This window comes from Centroberyx affinis, unplaced genomic scaffold (genome assembly GCF_046629955.1).
Source record: "Centroberyx affinis isolate AG114_WGS23_722 - 3 ecotype Tasmania unplaced genomic scaffold, CSIRO-AGI_Caff_v1 ptg002128l_1, whole genome shotgun sequence".
Taxonomy (NCBI): domain Eukaryota; kingdom Metazoa; phylum Chordata; class Actinopteri; order Beryciformes; family Berycidae; genus Centroberyx; species Centroberyx affinis.
The window spans coordinates 263,539-282,236 of record NW_027280450.1 but is presented as its reverse complement, the minus strand read 5'-3'; the positions used below and the strand labels follow the sequence as shown (position 1 = coordinate 282,236).

General features: G+C 41.0%; 1 protein-coding gene across 1 annotated transcript in view; it reads right to left on the bottom strand.

The window, feature by feature from the left end:
* unc5da (unc-5 netrin receptor Da) overlaps positions 1-18,698 on the bottom strand; it is a 157,784-nt gene that overhangs the window by 54,772 nt on the left and 84,314 nt on the right. Inside the window, exon 2 of the mRNA XM_071531764.1 lies at positions 433-639. Within this exon, the coding sequence (XP_071387865.1) occupies positions 433-639 (207 nt within the window). The remainder of the gene's footprint in view (positions 1-432; positions 640-18,698) is intronic.

Below are 18,698 nucleotides of genomic sequence, written 5' to 3'. Positions count from 1 at the left end.
TCTTTGAGGTTTGTATCAATTCATTTTGAAGTTAAATAAAAACAGAACTGTATTTCAGCAAGTTGCATCAGTAAAAGGCGATCATGGGCACTGTTTGGAGTTCAAAGTCAAATCCTGAAATTGAACAATTGTGTGCCTTTCATGGTCTAACTGTTGTCATATTAGTTTAGATCAAGTGTGACATATGCGCCAAAGCAGTGAGGCAAATATATTTGAGGGGTTGGACATAGCCTTAGGCACAGTCAAATCGCCCCTATGCAGAGTTCATCCTTAAGCCTTCATTCATTGCCACCAAGGATATGAGCACCATTGTTATACCTTGAACTGAGACTGGGAGCAGTTTTGACAAGAAAAGAAATTAAATTTAATGTGTGTGTGTGCATTGCTGTATCTGAGTCTGCGTCAGGACAGTTCTCTGAGTGTGTGTCGTACCTGTCCCCAGGTCGGTGTGCTCCTGGGAGGAGTGCTGGCTCTGGTGGACCCATTCACCGTTGCACTTAAAGAAGATCTGGAGGGCGGGCCGTGCTTGACAGCGGAGCTTGATGGGGTTGCTCTTGACGATGTAAGCATCGTCAGGCTCCTCCAGAAAGTGGGGCAGGGTCCCAGACTGGCCATGCTGCAGGGCTTCACCCCGGGAGCCTGAGGCACAGGGAAACGCACAGGGTTAAAACAGGAATCCATACAATAAAACACATAAAATACTGTTCAAAATGGAAGAGAAATGTAGAATAGCATAGGTCAAATAGAAGATATGGTGAATGACAGAATAGAATAGAATGGAATAGAATAGAATTGGAGAGCCTACATTCCTGAGGCTGTCAAGTGTGTAATATATTAATATAACACAGGGACGTACAGACATTATGATACATGGTATTGTGCAGGAGGCCAGGCTACATTGTAAGTAGGGTTGCAAAGGGGTGGAAAATTTCCGGTAAATTTCCGGAAAGTTTCCGGTAAATTTCCGTGGGAAGTTAAGCTGGGGAATTTTGGAAATATTCCAAATTGGAAACTTTCCATGGGAATTATGGGAATTTATGGGAATTTATGGGAATTAACTGGGAATTGAGGGTAATTTAATGGAAAGGTATCATATCCAAGCATAAATGTTTGTTTTGTTATAAGCAGACATCCATCCAAAATAATACAATTAAAACAGATTTATTTGTAAGTAGAACTTTATCAAGTATTAAATATTTTATTGAACAATAAATTCTTTCATTGAAGAACAAAAACATGAATGTTGAGTTAAATATTACTCATCCCCCCAACCCAACCCATTCAAAAATTAACAAAAATGCACAGGAATGCACAGTGCATGTAGGGGGCGTGGTCTCAATAGCCCTGCAGTAAGCAGTGTGCTATGTGTGCATGTGATTGAGGAATAGCATAGATATTCAACTGTTCTTGCATGATATCTGGTTGTTTTAGTCAGGATTATGCTAAAATATATTTTCCCCAACTACATTTAAGTTCCCTATTAAGAGCATACCTTCAATTTAGTAAATTCCTGGTTTATTCCCGTTTATTCCCATAAATTCCCGTTAATTCCCATAAATTCCCGTTAATTCCCATGGAAAGTTTCCAACTTTGAAAATTCCCGGAATTTTGCAACCCTAATTGTAAGTAGTGCAAAACTGCGCAAAACACTTTTGTATTCATAAATATCATTCTTGAAAGCCCATCATTCTTGGGTAAAGTGTTTTAATCGTCTGGGATAGGGAGGGACTGGTGGGCGTCTCAACTGCACAGTTTGTTTTTCTCTTCTTCTCCCTTGCTTCCCAGTGTTTTTATCATGTGTGCAGATCAACTAAACTCTCAACTGTGTGGCAACAAATAGTAACAGTAGTAACATTTACAGACAGCTTTGTTGGACGGTGAGTAGTCCATATTTTGTGGGGGTTTGCAGGGGATGACTAGCTGAGCTCTGGCACAGGAACTGGGACACATTGCCAATTTAACATGTTGCAATCTATAGCTATGCATAGAATTACTCTTTGAAAACACAGTATGATGATGCAATGCAAAAGACAAGTCTGCCAACCACTTGATCATAACATGCAACAAAACAAAACAGGTCAAAAACGAAGGCAGAGTCTGCAGACATAATCCCCCCATTTGTCATAAATCTGTGGAATAAATGACACTAGGGCTTTGTAGATACACTCTCATTGAAACTGAACAAAAGACACATAGCCTAGTGTTGATAGGGCAGATGTAGTCCAATATAGGCCTCTTTGATCTCTCACTAAAGACGGTTAATGATCAGCTGCAGAATTAACCGTCAAAACATTGGCAACACATGAACAGGCATTATTCCCCTCTCTCCCTGTCCGTCTGAGGTGCGTTCCAATCGGCACACGTCCCTGCTACTTCTGAGGCCCAGCAGGTGTAATTACACTCCAACTAATCCCCCCGGCTTGCTGGAACCTCTTTCATGTTAGTGTGAAGGGTTTAGTGAGGCAAACCGTCCCCCCACCCAGCCCTCCCAATCTCGACTTCCCGCTGTATGTTTCTCTACACTGATGGGTGTACCTTTGAAAACCCCATCAGGATTACAGAACTCACTGTCTCTCAGTCTCTCTCTCTCTCTCTCTCTCTCTCTCTCTCAAGCCGATCTAATCCTGCTACCTCTCCTGCCGGATGTCTCCTGATTGAGGGGAATAGATAAAAGACTGTGTGTGCGATGCTCCGGCTGTGAAAATCACAGCTCTCGCTCACTGTTCCTCTTCCCTCCCCGCGACACACTCTCATTCTCTCCCTCATTCCCGGAACCGAGGCTGAACAAAGAGACATGCTTTTAATTTCAAAATGACTGGCCCCAGGCAAGCTTTTCTTGTATAGAGTGCTCCAATTTGTTTTGCGCACGGAGCATTGACATGGCGTGTTTGTGTTTGGGTAGATGCAAAACACAGACGTGAGCTCACATCCGCACGCTGATAGACGGAAACACGAATACACAAACACACAGCTGTCTAACAAAGCAACAGCCCTTCAAGTAACGGCTCATTTGTTAATAGATCTCTTATTATACCCATGCTTAGTCATAGTGGAATAACATGCCACTGTAATGCCTCCTCAGTAAATATCCCAAACATCCCAACAACATCAAGGTTTAGTAAAGCATTCCATAGAAAGAAAAAAGACTTTTGGCACACCTAAAAGTCCTTGAGTGACAGATGCCTAGGACAAAAAGGTCGATACTGAGAACGAAATATACTCCAGCACACTGTCTACACTTGCATAATACTTTATTGCGACTTTTCATAGGAGTCATAGCACCATGACTGCATATTGGATTTCTTATTTAGAAAGTGGGAAAGCATTGCGGGAGATGACCTTTTTGGTCCTATGACTGAAACGTTGCAATAAAGTATTATGTAAGTGTAGACAGTGTGTGGGATTATATATCTTATTTAAGTGGGAAAGTATTGAGAGAGATGGAATAGGTGAGACACGGGCAAGAAAACTCCGCTGGGATTCAACCCTAGACCAGTGGTGGCAACTGACCAACTGACTATCTCTGACTAGAATAAATTTTTAAATCTTGAAATTGTTGAATATACTAGAGCTGCAACGATTAATCGATTAGTTGTCAATTATTAAATTAATTATTAATTATTTTGATAATCGATTCATCGGTTTGAGTAATTTTTTAAGAAAAATAAGAGAATTTTGACTTCTCTGATTCCAGCTTCTTAAATGTGAATATTTTCTGGTTTCTTTACTCCTCTATGACAGTAAACTGAATATCTTTGAGTTGTGGACAAAACAAGACATTTGAGGACGTCATCTTGGGCTTTGGGAAACACTGATCAACATTTTTCACCATTTTCTGACATTTTATAGACCAAACAACTAATCGGTTAATCGAGAAAATAATCGACAATGAAAATAATCGTTAGTTGCAGCCCTAGAATATACATCACTACGTACGATGAGTCAGGACAACAGGATGTTCCTCCAGCACTGGACTTTGTAGCAGGTACATATATAGATGGCAGAAAGATAACCCCCCCTATTAGTTCTGAGATATGGCTCGGACAAAGCGGCTGGAGAATGCGATGCTGTTGATAAGGTATATTGAATTGCTGCGGGTGTCGTGTCTCCCACCCTAACTCTACTCCAGCCCTCCGCAGTGACACCCATTAATACGACTCATTTACATCTTGAGGCCAGGCCAGGGCTGTCACCGGTTGATCTGCGCGGTCCCGTGACAGCCAGAGAGGGCTGGGGGGGGGCCAATATCTCCACTCAGTGCGCTCCGCCGCTGTCGGGGGGAGACCGCCGTGCCCCGCGCTTCACAGTTTTCACAGTGATCTACAACCACTGCTTCACCCCAACAATAACACATAAGGGCCGCAGATACGTCTAGCCCAGTCTGAGAGAAAAACAAGATGTCACTGCCACAGGGCTGAGTGGCTCTATCAGACACACTCTCTCTTTGTCTTTCTGTCTCTCACACACACACACACACACACACTTTCATCCTGGAAAGACACAATCTGCTAATACTGCATCAGCAGCGGTGCAACCTGGAACCAGACCCACATAGATCAGCAAATATCAACTCCGGATGCAAAATTTAAAGCAATGGGTTAGGGTGGTATTTTATGTCAGTCCAATCTATTCACAGCTTGTAGTGGAAATCTAAAAGAAGTGAGAGGGAGGTCCTAACTGACTGAGCTAATTTGGGAAGGCCTTTGGGTGATAACACAGGCTGTTTCAAAGAGAGGAAGAAGCCTGTGACTCCAGCACACTTGTAGCAGGGAGAGGAAATACATACCGGCACATGTGTGATCTCTGATTTCAATGCCCACAACAGGTGAGAGGCATTCAAAAACGAGTCTTATTTTCAGCTTGTATGTGAATGACACGCATGGCCAGTACAGAGGAAAAGGGAGAGAAAGAGAAAACAGAAGAGAGAGGGAGAGAAAGAGAGAGAGAGGGGGAAATAAATGGCTTTAATAAAATGGACCATTGCCTTAGCGTGCCATCCAATAATCAGCGTCTTGAAGCCTAATCAAAACATTTTACAGTACATCTCATTTTCAGGATTATTGTTTCATATGGGGGACTGATCTGCCCTTTGAGTAGATTCATCCTGTTAAAATGCCCACTGACTTTCACTAGCACATATCTTGCATCAACAGCAGTCTTTCACTTAGCCCGAGAAACAACAAAAACTGGGTGAGAAGGACAGAATGATAAAGTCTTTCAATTGCTTCAACTCACAATAGGACAATAGGATTACAGCATTCTGTATTAATACACAGGAAGCAGCTGCTTAGTCATGAATTTACAAACAAACCTACTAATTAATTCTTTGTTTGCTAATTAAGAGGCAGCGGCATAATTATTTGTTAATTACTAACACACAACCGTGTTGACATTTCCGTAACAGGTTTGAGATATGAAGCAGATAGTTAGTCGCTAGACAGGAGTGCATGGTGCGGATTTGATTTGCTGTTATATGCGGCTTTATCTTTGTGCAAACAGTGACTTACAGGCTATGTGTCTGTGTAAATATGTGAATAAATACAGCTTGGACATAGTCAACACTGCATCAATTACATAGGCTTACTGTGAGGTGCTTTTATAGGAATTATTATAGATAAACTTGGTGCGGATCCATGCAGCAGATGGATGGTCTAGTTTCTAGATCAGAGGTGAAGATAGCAGAGGAGATGGGGGTGGAGGGAGATTGGTGAAGCAGATGATAGGTGGGTGTTGAAGATAGTGAGAAGCAGTGGGGGAGCATCTGTTCAGATCAACTGAGTGCAAGGCATGAGGAAAGAGTGGGGGAAATGCACTGTATGTTCGGAAAAATGCTTAGAAACCTGTAAATCCACAAAGCCGTAAGAAAGTGCACTTCTTTTTGGAGCTCTAGCCAACGTGGCTCCACTAAATCATCCACTAAAGCCACTGCTCATATATGCATTCACACACACACACACACACACACACACACTGCAAATCCTCCTGAGTGACAGGTATGCCAGGGTAAGCCACAGGGGAGCGATAGTAAGGCAAAGATGAGATTTCTTGATACTCCAGCACAAAGAAAAAAATGGAGTGAGAGAGGAAGCAACATGTGAAGAGCCTGATTGTTTTCGATGTTTCGCAGACACTGCTCACGATTCAACCTTCAAACCCATCGACCCAGGCCGCATGCTGCTGGAGGCGTGCTTCGCCATGTGATAAGCTGACAGGTAATGTACAGCTCAGCAAGCATGCGTTATGCACACCAGTTGGATGTACAGTATATGGATATGTTTGACTCCACTGTTCAGCTAAAGATCTTTGTTTGGAGTAGGACTCGGATGTCATGTTGTCCCAGCATCACAGCCTAAGTGGGATCAGAGCGTGGCTAAGTTAGCAAGGCAACAGCCGGATTTTACACCGAATTTTATGTTGACTTTTGCCAGATACATGTTCAATATCGCTCGTTCCCCTCTTCTTCTTCTGTGTCCCTCGGCGAGTCTCATTGTGGCTTCAGTCAGACTGCAGAGATGGCTGGAGTTCTAAATCTACTCTCCAACTTGTGATTTCTCTGGAGCTGGAGTCACACAGGCAATACATTTCTGCTCTCCCTCTCAAACTCTTAAAAACAGCATGGCCTCAACAGAAAGAGATGCCAGTGCGCTTTGTTCAAATATTGATGCAGCCCTCTCATCTGTCATCTAAGGACAGAACAGTCATGCATGTGCACACACACACACACACACACACACACCCTCTCTCTCTCTAACACACACACTCACACACACACACACACACACACACACACACAGATAATGTGCATGTCAAAGCTGAAGCACTCAAAGCCAGGAGAGATAGTCTGGTCAAAGAGAGTTTTTCTTATACACATGCTAGATGTTCTCCAGTCAAAACAAGAGCAGTGTTCAGTCTCTATTCTGATTGAGTCAGTTGTCTTCAGATGACCACTTCAATGCATAATGTCATAGACCGAACACTGAAATGGAGAGATGGAGAGTATACTTACAGTGTGTGTGTGTGTGTGTGTGTGTGTGTGTGTGTGTGTGTATCGGATCAAGCTTATGCAGCTTTAGCATTGATGGGCATGGCAGTTCCATTAATCATGCATCACAGTCATGAGGACATGAGGGGAGATGACAACACAGATTGGCCTCTTCAATAAAGACAAATGGTTACATGCCCACAGAGTGACAACAGCCAGGTACGGTTCAGCACTTAGACTACAAACTAAGTAACTCTTACACCTTTAGATTTACGTCAGTTTCAGCCTCCATGTGCCTCCTGATTGCCTTCCGAAAGATTTTTTTTTTACTGTGATGGAACAGAGGTTGAAAAACTATACGGTAAGGTATACAGTATGCTAATTAATGTATCACAAAGCAGGAAGTGAACATAATTATTAATGGATCAAACACAGCTAGAAAGTGATTTAAGGACAATTAACAATAACAAATAAAAGCCAATAAGATCAACTATAAACATGTTAGACACAAATTAACAGTGCTGAGGAAGCTATTTTGAGTTTTATGAGCTACCAGTTATTTCACAGTGGAAGAAGCTGACCTACAGCAAAGCTCCACTCAAGGGAAATATATAGTTTGTTGACAAAAGTTAGACAGAAAAAGCACTTCAAGCTACTTTGTAAAAATAATCATATCTACATCTGCAAGGTTGTATGATCCAAAATCACATTCATGCAAAAATAACACTGATTAGGATGTTCATATAAATTGTATTTCATTTGAAAGTGCAAAGAGTGTTAACTGTGCTTATAATTGGGAAACTCTTGACAGAGCTGCCTGCCAGAAGGTACAGTCTGGATGTGAGCACAAACCAATTAACCCTATCTGGGTTTGTCACAGGTCAAAGTACAAGGAATATTAACTTTATTTTGTATGTAATGTCCATCACTTTTTCACTCCCACATACCAGACTGCAGTCTGGACCGAAACCCAAACCAAACAACCTAAAACAATCAGTGAAAAAAGGCACTGATGAAAAAAAAACAACAATAATAAAAATAAAGAAAAATGAAATTCACCTCTTTTCTTTTATAGCCAAAAATGATTGGTAGCTGCAATTGATCACTGCTCCTCAAAATGACAAAAACTATTAAACTGCTAGTTTCACAAAAACTACTTTTACATGTAATGAAACCACTCTCCAACACTGCAAATCCACAACGGGTTAAAGAGGAATAAAACAGGCAGATACAGTACAAGAATAAAATAGGTAAATACAAACTATATAAAAGCCTGTCTGTAAAAATGTGTTTCTCAGCCTCTGCGGGCTACACTGACACTGCAGACACCTGTGCTGTAGCTACGGTGAGATTTTGACATTGAACCATAAATTAGCCTATTTAAGCTAAAGTTACCAGGCTAATTAAAGTTGCAGAGTATACATTGGGGGCTAATGACCCGCCAGATGTTGCCATAGACAGTGTATGAGATATCCATAATGAAGGGAGGAAGAATTTAGAGTGAATGATTACCTTGTAGGTTAGGAAATGACTTAGAGCCTCACACTGCCTCAGGAGTGTAGTAATGTAAGGGAATGGGGTTCTGGAGTTATTTCCAACTAACCTCTTTTGCATGAGCCTGTGTTTTTTAATGTGTTGTATACTTAGTATGCTATGTGTTGTTTGTCTTCCATCGAGGACCACATTGGAAATAAGAGTTCAGTGTAACGCTTTCATGTGCCATCCTCTGGGGCCAATGCAACATGCTAAGTCTTTTAACATGTCTGATTAATCAAACAATCAATCAATCAGTCAGCAAAAACAAGACTGGAGTTGACACTAACAGAGCTTCAAGACACAACACTTGTAGACGTGTAGAGCCAACACGTGTAGAGCCTACTCTAGCTACTGGCCGGAAACAGAGCTGTTGAAGTGCTTGGTAGCAGCAATTGAGACACAGAGATGAATACTTCAGCCATTAGGAGAGAAATCCCTATGTACACAATTGGCTTTGTTTGTGAAGGAAAACAACATTAGACTTATTATTGTGTTGGCTAAAGCTAGTTGGTTTGGGCATAAAGGTTATTTCAGATGAAGTTGAAAAGAGCAAGTGTCTCTGGCTGAGAAGACAGGACACCAGTTGGTATCCAAAGTGGGGAAATTAATTCTGTCACTAAGATATGTGCCTTATTTTATCATACGATGGAATAGCTTTGTTAGGAGAATTTGGTAATCATATACAATGACCAGAATCTGCTGCAATTCTTTCTATACTGTAGATAAGTGGTTCTCAACGTAGGGTCCGGGGACCACCAGGGGTCCCTGAGGGGGGGCAAATTGATGAATGTCATTTACAAGAAGTTAACACAATTGACACAATTTTGATCATAGTTTCACTGTTGTCTCTCTATCTACAATACAGATAGTCACGGAATTCTGGACAAAATCAAATCTACCGATAAAAATATTCTCAGATTTGGGTCCGAGAGACAAAATCTCATCAACTGGGGGTCCGTGGCCTTAATGTGTGCTAAATTAGGGGTCCTTGATGTGAAAAAGGTTGAGAATCACTGCTGTAGATAAGTGTATTGTTTCATGATAGAGTACAGTTTCTGCATTTTTTTTTATACTTTAGGCGATGATTGTTGGTGCAAGTCGGTCCCTGAACAGCAGAGAGGATTGTTCCAAGCCAGGAGGGTCAAAGGTCTCATTAGCCTATTGTTGCTGAGATTGATAATGAGTTTGAACATTGTGTTGTGGGCAAAGTGTAGGTCTAAACATAGGTACAGTGTAGTAGTGAAGGTGTATTTGGCTTTATCCAGAAAAAAAAGTATGAGGGCAGCCCACTCACTTCTGAATAATTTGCATTTACTTATACAGTTGCAAAGCAGAGAGGGAGACAATTCATTAACTTGTGTGATGAAGTACCTTCTCCATTAAATCAAATGTGGATTGGTAAATTCTCTCCACATCAAAACTGGTTGGTATGTAATAATAATAAAAACAACAACAGCAACAACAATACTACTACTACTACTACTACTACTACTACTACTACTAACAATAACAACAGCAGAATCCCACTAGTTTACTTATATATGTTTACTTGTCTATATCAGTCTTGTTAAATTACCAGATACCATCATTACTGATGGGAATAATTTCATAGAAAGTTCAGGAGTCATTAAGATTGTGGTGTAGCTGTCTCTTGTTGGTTAGGTCTCACTAATTCTTTCAGATATGTAGTATTTTGCCAAAAGCACCACAAGAATGTGTTTTGATTAAAAAAAAACCCAACTTGCCAACTTTGCTGTGAAGGCAGTATGTGTGTGCTTGTGCATGTGCACACATCTGTGCATGTGTGTGTACAGGTTGCATGCATGAGTTTGTGTGTATGTGTGTCATCTAGAAACACCCAGGTGGTATATGTGTCTTCATCGGTGTTGTGACAGCTTGCCAGCCTGGTTTTGGCAGGCGGGAGATAGTGCTTCCCTCAGCTCTCTCGATAATCAAAGAGTAAACATGCTGAAGCAAAAGTGGGTTACCTGGATGTCAAACTGACAAAAAAGTCTCCCATCTCCATCCCATCAGCCACTTCTCCTAAAGCTTTTCCTCATAGATTCACATTAACATTTGGAAGGAAAAAAAAAAAACGCACCCAAATAAATGCGACACAAATTTGCATATGTCTTTCACATTCAGCATTTCAAAGAATTCACTGGTGAATTCCGAGACGCACCAAAGATATGAGGAGTGGAAACTAAAAATATGATAATTTCAGCTTTTAGCTTTCAGAGCTTTCTGGACATGTGTGGGTGTAATGCTACTGACTGATACTCTATGAGGTTTAGTCACGTAGACTCATGTACAGCAGTACAGAGGAGAGATAATCCCTCACACTCCACTCAGACTTGTGACTCGACTTTTCGTGACTCGTGACTCGTCCTCAATGAAGGACAACCCAAACTTAGATATGGATCTAGATGTTTACTTTCCACACCCGGGATGAATATGAACAACACATTTTGGTTCTTCTAAATTTCAGGTGCTGCCACATTGCTGTCAACTGTAGGATCCTCTTTCCTCAGACTAGACTGAACATTTCAATTGGGATTTGGACTCCATAGAGGAGAGATTAATTTACTGAATACTAACACTTCATGCTGTATAAAATAATAGATTATTTATTATACGTAATATTCACGTGATGTAAACGACTACAGATCAGGTATTTTCCTTTTTTTTTTTTTTTATTGCTAACTTGAAACTGACTAAAATGTTGTGTTTGGAGGTCAAATAGGAGGTTTTCAAGGGGGAACATCATCTTGAGGGATTCTTGCAGTTTCCATCAGGAAAATCGGAGCAGGCAAAAAAAAAAAAAAAAAGAGCTTGAAGATGACCTGGAGCAATGAAGTGCTGCTGCTGGCCTGATAAGCTTGCCGAAGGCGCTGATTCATGTTGGGATTGGGAAAGAGTGGCAGCCATAAAATCATCACCGTGTTTGAATACACTTTGTCACAAGTAAGGAGATCATTTATTTATTTTTCTCACAGATTAACTTCACTATGTTAATTATGCTTTAACCATTCTATCGGTAACGTAGTTGGCCTCACACTCAGAAACCAAGCAGAACCTTTTTGTTTCATGTTAAGTTAGCTAATGTTAGCTATGACTCAGGTTATCTGCCATGTTAACTGATAGAATAGTTAAAGCAGACATAGTTAGCGAAGTTAATCATAGCTACAATCTGTAAGGAATAAGTTGATTATCCACTTTGATGATTTGATGGCTGACAGTCTCTCCAAATTCCAACATGAATCAGGGCCTTTGGCGAACTTATCAGGCCAGCAGCAGCACTTGATTGCTCTGGATTCTCCTCTTACTTTATTTTGGACCTAAAGAATCTGAAGCTAGCCTAGTTCCAGACTCCTGAAGCGCGACCCGCTCACTCTTCAGATTTCATCGAGAGATTCAGGGTCTGGCTCTATTCAACGGTGATTTCTCGATCGGAAAAATCATCGGGCCAATCAGTGCCTTTGTGGGCGGGACTAAAGTTTGAACCGTTCATGCAACGGTTTTTCATTGGCGTTTCGGCAGAATATTATTTGTTGAAATCATTCCTTAACCAACATATTGTCTTTGCAAAGATGATATTTTTGTTGACATTCTTGGTAAAGTTAGTAAATACGCCCAGAATCAGTGTAACTGAAAACAACGTCAGAGTGGCTGGATACGTCAGTCACTAGTGATTGGTTAGGGGAAAATCAACAACCCCCCACACAGAAAACGGCTAACACGGAAGCAATGTCAGACTGAATAATGGAGTGGAAATTAAATGGCCATTAAGTCTGAATATCAGGCTAATGCGGTGCCATTTCCCATTGAAAACCTTTGTTTCCACCCCCAACACAATTTTTTGGGTCAATTTGCTCTAGTGTAAACTTATGCTGGTAGTTAGTAGTCAAAAAGAGCCTGGAAGTGCTTGATGTGATCTCTAAGAGCAGTAGTCTGGCAGCTCTGCAGTCAAATAGACCTAATAATGGCAGACAGAGCCGTTTCTAGAGAGGGCCCCGTTGCGCCATCGTATTTTTGTCCTCCTCGAATATAAATGGACACTTTTGGTAACCAAGCATCCTCATTCATGTGTTGTTCAAAAACACATACATTATAAGCATATATTGGCAAAAATAAAATGCATTTATTGTATGCTAGATAGATCAAAAAGCAGCTATTTTTTCGAGAACTCTTTGCCTTACATCAGATTCTCACGTATTGACGTACTACGTTGTTGATGGCCTTCGGACAGATTACTATTCCAGTATCTCACCGATACTATGGCATCCAAAAGGACGTATCCTTCGGGAAATGAAAAAAGAAAATGGAAGAAAGCAGAGGAAAAACAACGCGTGCAGAGCAGAGGTAAGACATATTAATTAAACGTATAACCTGTTTTTATGGGCAATGTATTTCTACCAGTCAGCGATCGGTGTAAAGTTACCTGAACCACTGGATAGCTAACGTTAGCTATGTAGGTTTACTACCTATAATACGAGCCAGCTATCTAGACCTAGCTAGCTTGCTAACCCTAGTCACATGCATTTTGTTTTCAGGGCTGGCTAGGCTAGCTAACGTGATCTATGGTATCATGGTATTATTGAACCATATCTGACCACGTGTGCATACTCGGTTTATGGTCAGAATTACCGGCACGACTACCGCCTCTGCGCACTGTGAGGGGAGAACGGTAGGCGAAGGTCCGTTCAAACATCTGGCAATTTGTTTCTGTATTACTTATCAGCAAAAAACGCATATGAATATATGACGTGAGACTTTGTTATTAACTGATAGGGTGTTCTGGTAAATTCGGCATACGTATATACTCATCCAAACAGCTCGCATTTAATTTTAAAGTGTTTCCCACAGGTTGACAATTTAGTTATGGCGGTGGTTGTTAATGGGAGGGGGGATTAAGGACCTTTATGCGGGATTATCATTACAAACACACGTTTCACAGCCTACTCAAGATCCCAAAGTTTCCAAATATACCAAACATGTCATGCTGAATTACAGGGAAATATGTATAAAATGATGCACAAGACATCTGGATCTTTCCATTTGATGTAATGGCGCAGCCATACAAAAATGGCGTTTTGAGTTTGAATATTTCACTCACTTTAATGATGCGTTGGAATGAGCAGATACAGAATATGTAGGCCTATATAACATTGTCCTACAGTATGGAAAAGGTATTTTAAAGCTACTTCAGGGGAATTTTTTAAACTACAGTAACTATGGTTTAACATTTAATCCTTGAAATGCACTAAAATTAGGCACTAGTGCTTATTTTCTAATGACTAGTCATTATTCTTCCAGTTACTAGTCACTAATGTAATTTTACCAATGAACAGGTTTTTGCATAGGGCCCCCAACAAGCTAGAAACGTCCTGATGGCAGACTATTACTGACATTAAAATTACACTGACACATAATTATTCTATGATTATATCCCACCACATCGATACATAGTGTTTTTTTTAGGGTAACAGCTGGGCAGAGGCGGCCTCCAGAGGACGGTTTCTACAGCTGACAATGATTTGATGACAACAGAAACCCTGGGAGACAACAGAGTCTGCTGAGTTCACTCATTAACAAACACTCAATAAGACAAATTTTCACTTTCCTCCTCGTATCATTCTTTTGACATAAACTGTGTTTAATCATATTACTGATGGAGCTTATCCAAGCCTTTCATATGGTGTATTTCTATACTTAACATGATTGTACGAGATGACTGGATTTTATTCACTTGGTTTGGAGTAATAATAGATGCAGATATGAAGTGGTATTATAAGCGTTTCATATCTAACACCGTTATTACCTAATCTATCAATGTTCATTTTCTGCATTTGCTCTGGTGGTGTCTGGAAATCAAGCCTCTATTGACTGACAGTGATAGCAGACAAAAGAATATAATTACTTACTCACTCTTTTCCATATAGCCTTTGATCCACTATGTCTTTTCTGACAGAGAAAAGACAGCGATATAATTAAAGGCATTGTGTGCAGTATACAATCTGTGCTGCAATCACACTGCCAACCTGACAGCTCACTCTAATGCAAGTATACTCTGCACAGGGACTCGATGAATAAGTAAAACCCTAGAAAACAATCCTCTCTCTTTCTTTCTCACTCTTTTTTTTTTAGTCTCTTTCTCCCTGAGATAGCTTTACCAGAGAACGCAAATGGGAGAGGGATTCCATTATTAAACAAATTTATGGTATGAATAAATTACTATTGCGCCCATAGACGTTGTGAAAGGTTTAGAACACTGAACGAGTAAAATTTATTTGAAACGATGTTGTTTTGTCATTTTATTAAATGTGTGGCAGGGAAATAGAATGAGACTCAAAAAAAAAGTTAATATCCTGCAAAGAATAAAAGCAGGCCTTCTAGCAATTTATTAATATCATTACTCATCTGTCATTATGCACAAGGTGGATGTCATTCTTGGAGCTTATCTTTTTTTCTTCTTGACTGTATGTCATCTATTTCATTTTGCATAGCTCACCATTGGTTTAATAGAATGTCCATATTGTCTAGCACTGAATAGCCATGCCCTGTCGTATAGGCTCTACAGAATATGATGTTTTCCATAAGAGCTGGAGTCAAAATGTAATTCAAAAGGAGTTTGTGTGGTATGAGAATAGATCATCGTTCCACCTGTGACCCCCTCTGATTACGCTACATTATATTCCACAGCACCAACTTTCAGCCTTACAGTAGAGATTAAGAGGCTTCAGAGGTTTCAGCTTTAAGGCATCATGAAAGTCTTAAACATGTTCAAAGCCATATCTATTATTTCAAAGGGCTCTTTCTACTATGCAGGAAGGTGATACCGGTGTTAACTTCTGTCTTTATCAGCCTGATTCATCCGGCTGCATCAGTTTCACTCCCCCCCCCCCCCCCCCCCCCCCGGAGATTTAAGTCGACATGATGGAGATGATGATGGCCCACATGGTCTCCGCTGCCTCGTAATGACTTACTCATAACATTATCATTGAATGTGGCAAAAGAAATAAATTCTGGAACGTCACGGTGGTTGTTGAAGCCCTAAAAGGATGGAGCTACCAATCACAAAAGGGAGGTCAACCAAAACAAGCCATCAGGAGAGAAGTCAATGGTCCCTTGACATTTAGAATTCATGACTGTCATACACGTGTACAGTGCTTTTCCATGTCTCTGAGCATCCCCGCATATATCAGAAAGGAAAGGTCTCTAATGGCCCCCTGAAAAATGCAAGAAAGTGAGTAACTTTATCCTGCACCTATACTCTCATCACCACTCTATTCTCTCATCCCTGCTCTGGATGTATGTCGTGAGTCGGGCCAGTTGTGGACACACAGTATGGTTCAAAGCGTATAGGCGCCTGTCCTCTATTTCTGGTCCCAGTGGAGGTCTTCAAACGTTACTTTTAACTGCCCTAGTAATGCAATCTAAGTGGATGGTGAGTGTGTGATCCAGCCAAAAAGCACTGCAGTAAACTGGAATGTGATCAAGGTAACATGAATAATAAAGAAGAGAACAAGGTTGAGATAGAGCCTATGTTGAAATCAGACTTATAAAGTCTGCTGGCCGTGTCATGCACTGATTTTTTAATGGGATGAGAAAATATTTAACCGTAAAAAAGTATCTGTCGTGTTCATCCAGTCCCACAAGAAACTGAAGGATATATCTAATTTCTGCCAAGCGCAGCGGATCAAATTCTCCACTTCACTGTGCAGTACATTACTAATGAACAATTTACCCATTTTACTTCTTAATAACTTAAGAGTGCCTGTGTACTGTGCCAAGGATGCCTAATGAATCTTTAAAGAAAAAGAATAAAAGTAACAAAACAACAAGAATTGCGATCTTTCAAGGCTGGATACACTCATTTGTCAAGCTTAGATGGACACAGCACAAGTATGTCAACAAAACCTCTTTGCTGTTGTCACAAGTGACGCTTCACTTCAAATAACCAAGCAAATGAGCCAGTGAGCGGGGCCATGCTCGGCACCTTGTGGCACCTCCTCTGCACACAGCGTCCCAGATTCCACCTTATATAACCCGATTATTTGTGCGCACCACACAAATACCCATGACAAACAAAAATAAAGAGGCACATTCATTGCTCAGTGTCTCAGGTACTGCATGCTGCTCCATTAAGGAGGGCCTATGTGTTGTAAAAGTATGCTTGTCTCAGCATAAGGATGTGTGGAAGTCAAGGAGCGGAATGCTGAGTAAAGCTAGCAGAGAGACTACAGCAGGCCCAGGGAGGGGGTTGCGTCATCAGCTGCCCATCTAGGTATTACGTGAGTAATGGCTACCACACAGCCCCTGACAGAAGCCCTTCTCTCCCCTCATTACGGATCCTATTGGACTTTAATTAAGAGGTTAGGACCACTATAAACCCGCTGCTAGACCCCACCATCAGAGGCAATAAAGCCTCAATTACATGGCCTTGATTGACTGCAGCTTGAATCCCTCAGCCACAACCACCATCTCTCTCTCTCTCTCTCTCTCTCTCTCTCTCTCTTCTCTCCTCTATCTCTCTCTTTTTCTCTCTCTTTAACACTTCATATATATAGCAGTTACTGAGTGGCTCCCCTGTGCTATTATTGCCTAGTTAGATATGAAACATAACAAGACACATTCTCATTAGCTCTTTCTGCATTTGTGTTTGACAAACATACCTGATATGGTAGGCATTTAGTTTACGCTAGTACCACACAGAAACACACACATACGCACACACACACACACACACACACACACACACACACAGAACACACATCCATTGTGCTGTTATGTCTGTGAGGTGTATGAACTCCCAACTTGCACCTTACTGGAGGAGGTTTACTCTGATTACTAAAATAATCAGATGCTACCTTTCTGCTTAGAGAAACAAGTTATACAGCACCGCTAGCTATTATTCCTTGACTGTTTTTTCTATCCAAACCGCTGCATAATTGTGGATCAAATTGGCTGCTTTACCTAATGCCAATGAACCACAATGAGCACTGTGCAGACACAGAGAGTAGTCGGGAATTTGGACTTGATGAGAAATGGTTTGGGTGGGAGCTCAGCAGATCTATAAATGAGCATGATTAAATGTGGCAGTGGCTATCTATGGGAAATGGGAAGTCTGCTATAATCACAAGAAAGCAGTAAATTAATATTGTTTTGATTGTCCCAGACAATCTATCTACTGGGAACCCAGAGTACAATGGTGGCATACAAAATAACAGCAAAGTTACAGGAGGTCAAGGTGAGGCCGCCACTTAATCTTAAAAACATGAGAGAGAGGTCCATGGTGAACTATTTTGACCTGTGTGGTTCCTGTTTATGCAGCTTGTCAAGTGTGTGTGTGTGTGTGTGAGTGTGTGAGTGTGTGTGTGCGCATGTGAGTGTAGGCAGGCGAGATGGAGAGTGGCTGTAACCTGCTTTATTCAAATCCAAGTGTGTGGGTATAGTGAATAAGGTAGAGTTAAAATATGTGTGTGTGCGTGTGTGTGTGTGTGTGTGTGTGTATCACAAAGTGTGTTAGTCAGCAAAAGTACATGTACATGTTTCTCCATTAATGAATGTATTCACCAAATACCCAGGATTATGGTTAATGCCGGACATCGACTGATCCCACAATGCAATGTGAGAGGGCTAAATGTAAAAAAATTCTAATTTAAATTTAATTTAATTCATGGCCAAAATCTTCTTTAATTAAAGATTATTCCATGGCATTTCGTCTGTAGTAGTGTACAGTGGAGAGGAGCGGGAAAGACGAGACAGATGGGACGACATGTAACACGGCAACCAGGATGCCCCCAGGATCGATAGCAATTTCCCTCTGCTATACATAAACATCAGACCACAGCTTAATCCTCATGCTTTATTAGAATCTATCAAACCTAATCAAACACAAATTCTTCACACAGTTAACCACCTCTGTTTCATATGACAGCAATTAGAATATTCATCAGACGAAAATCTCTTAAGCTCAATCGATGGTCTTTGAGCCATAGGGATCTCCATAGATATCGGAGTCAAAATCCATTGGATACGAAGGATCCAGTTGCATGAGGCTCGTGACTTTTCCAGCCCCGGTACGAATCGATAGACCGACCCCTCTAGTGGATTTAGCTGCTTGTTAGCGGCCCTGAAACAGCTGTCTTACCTTGTGTCTTGTGATGTTCTACCCATT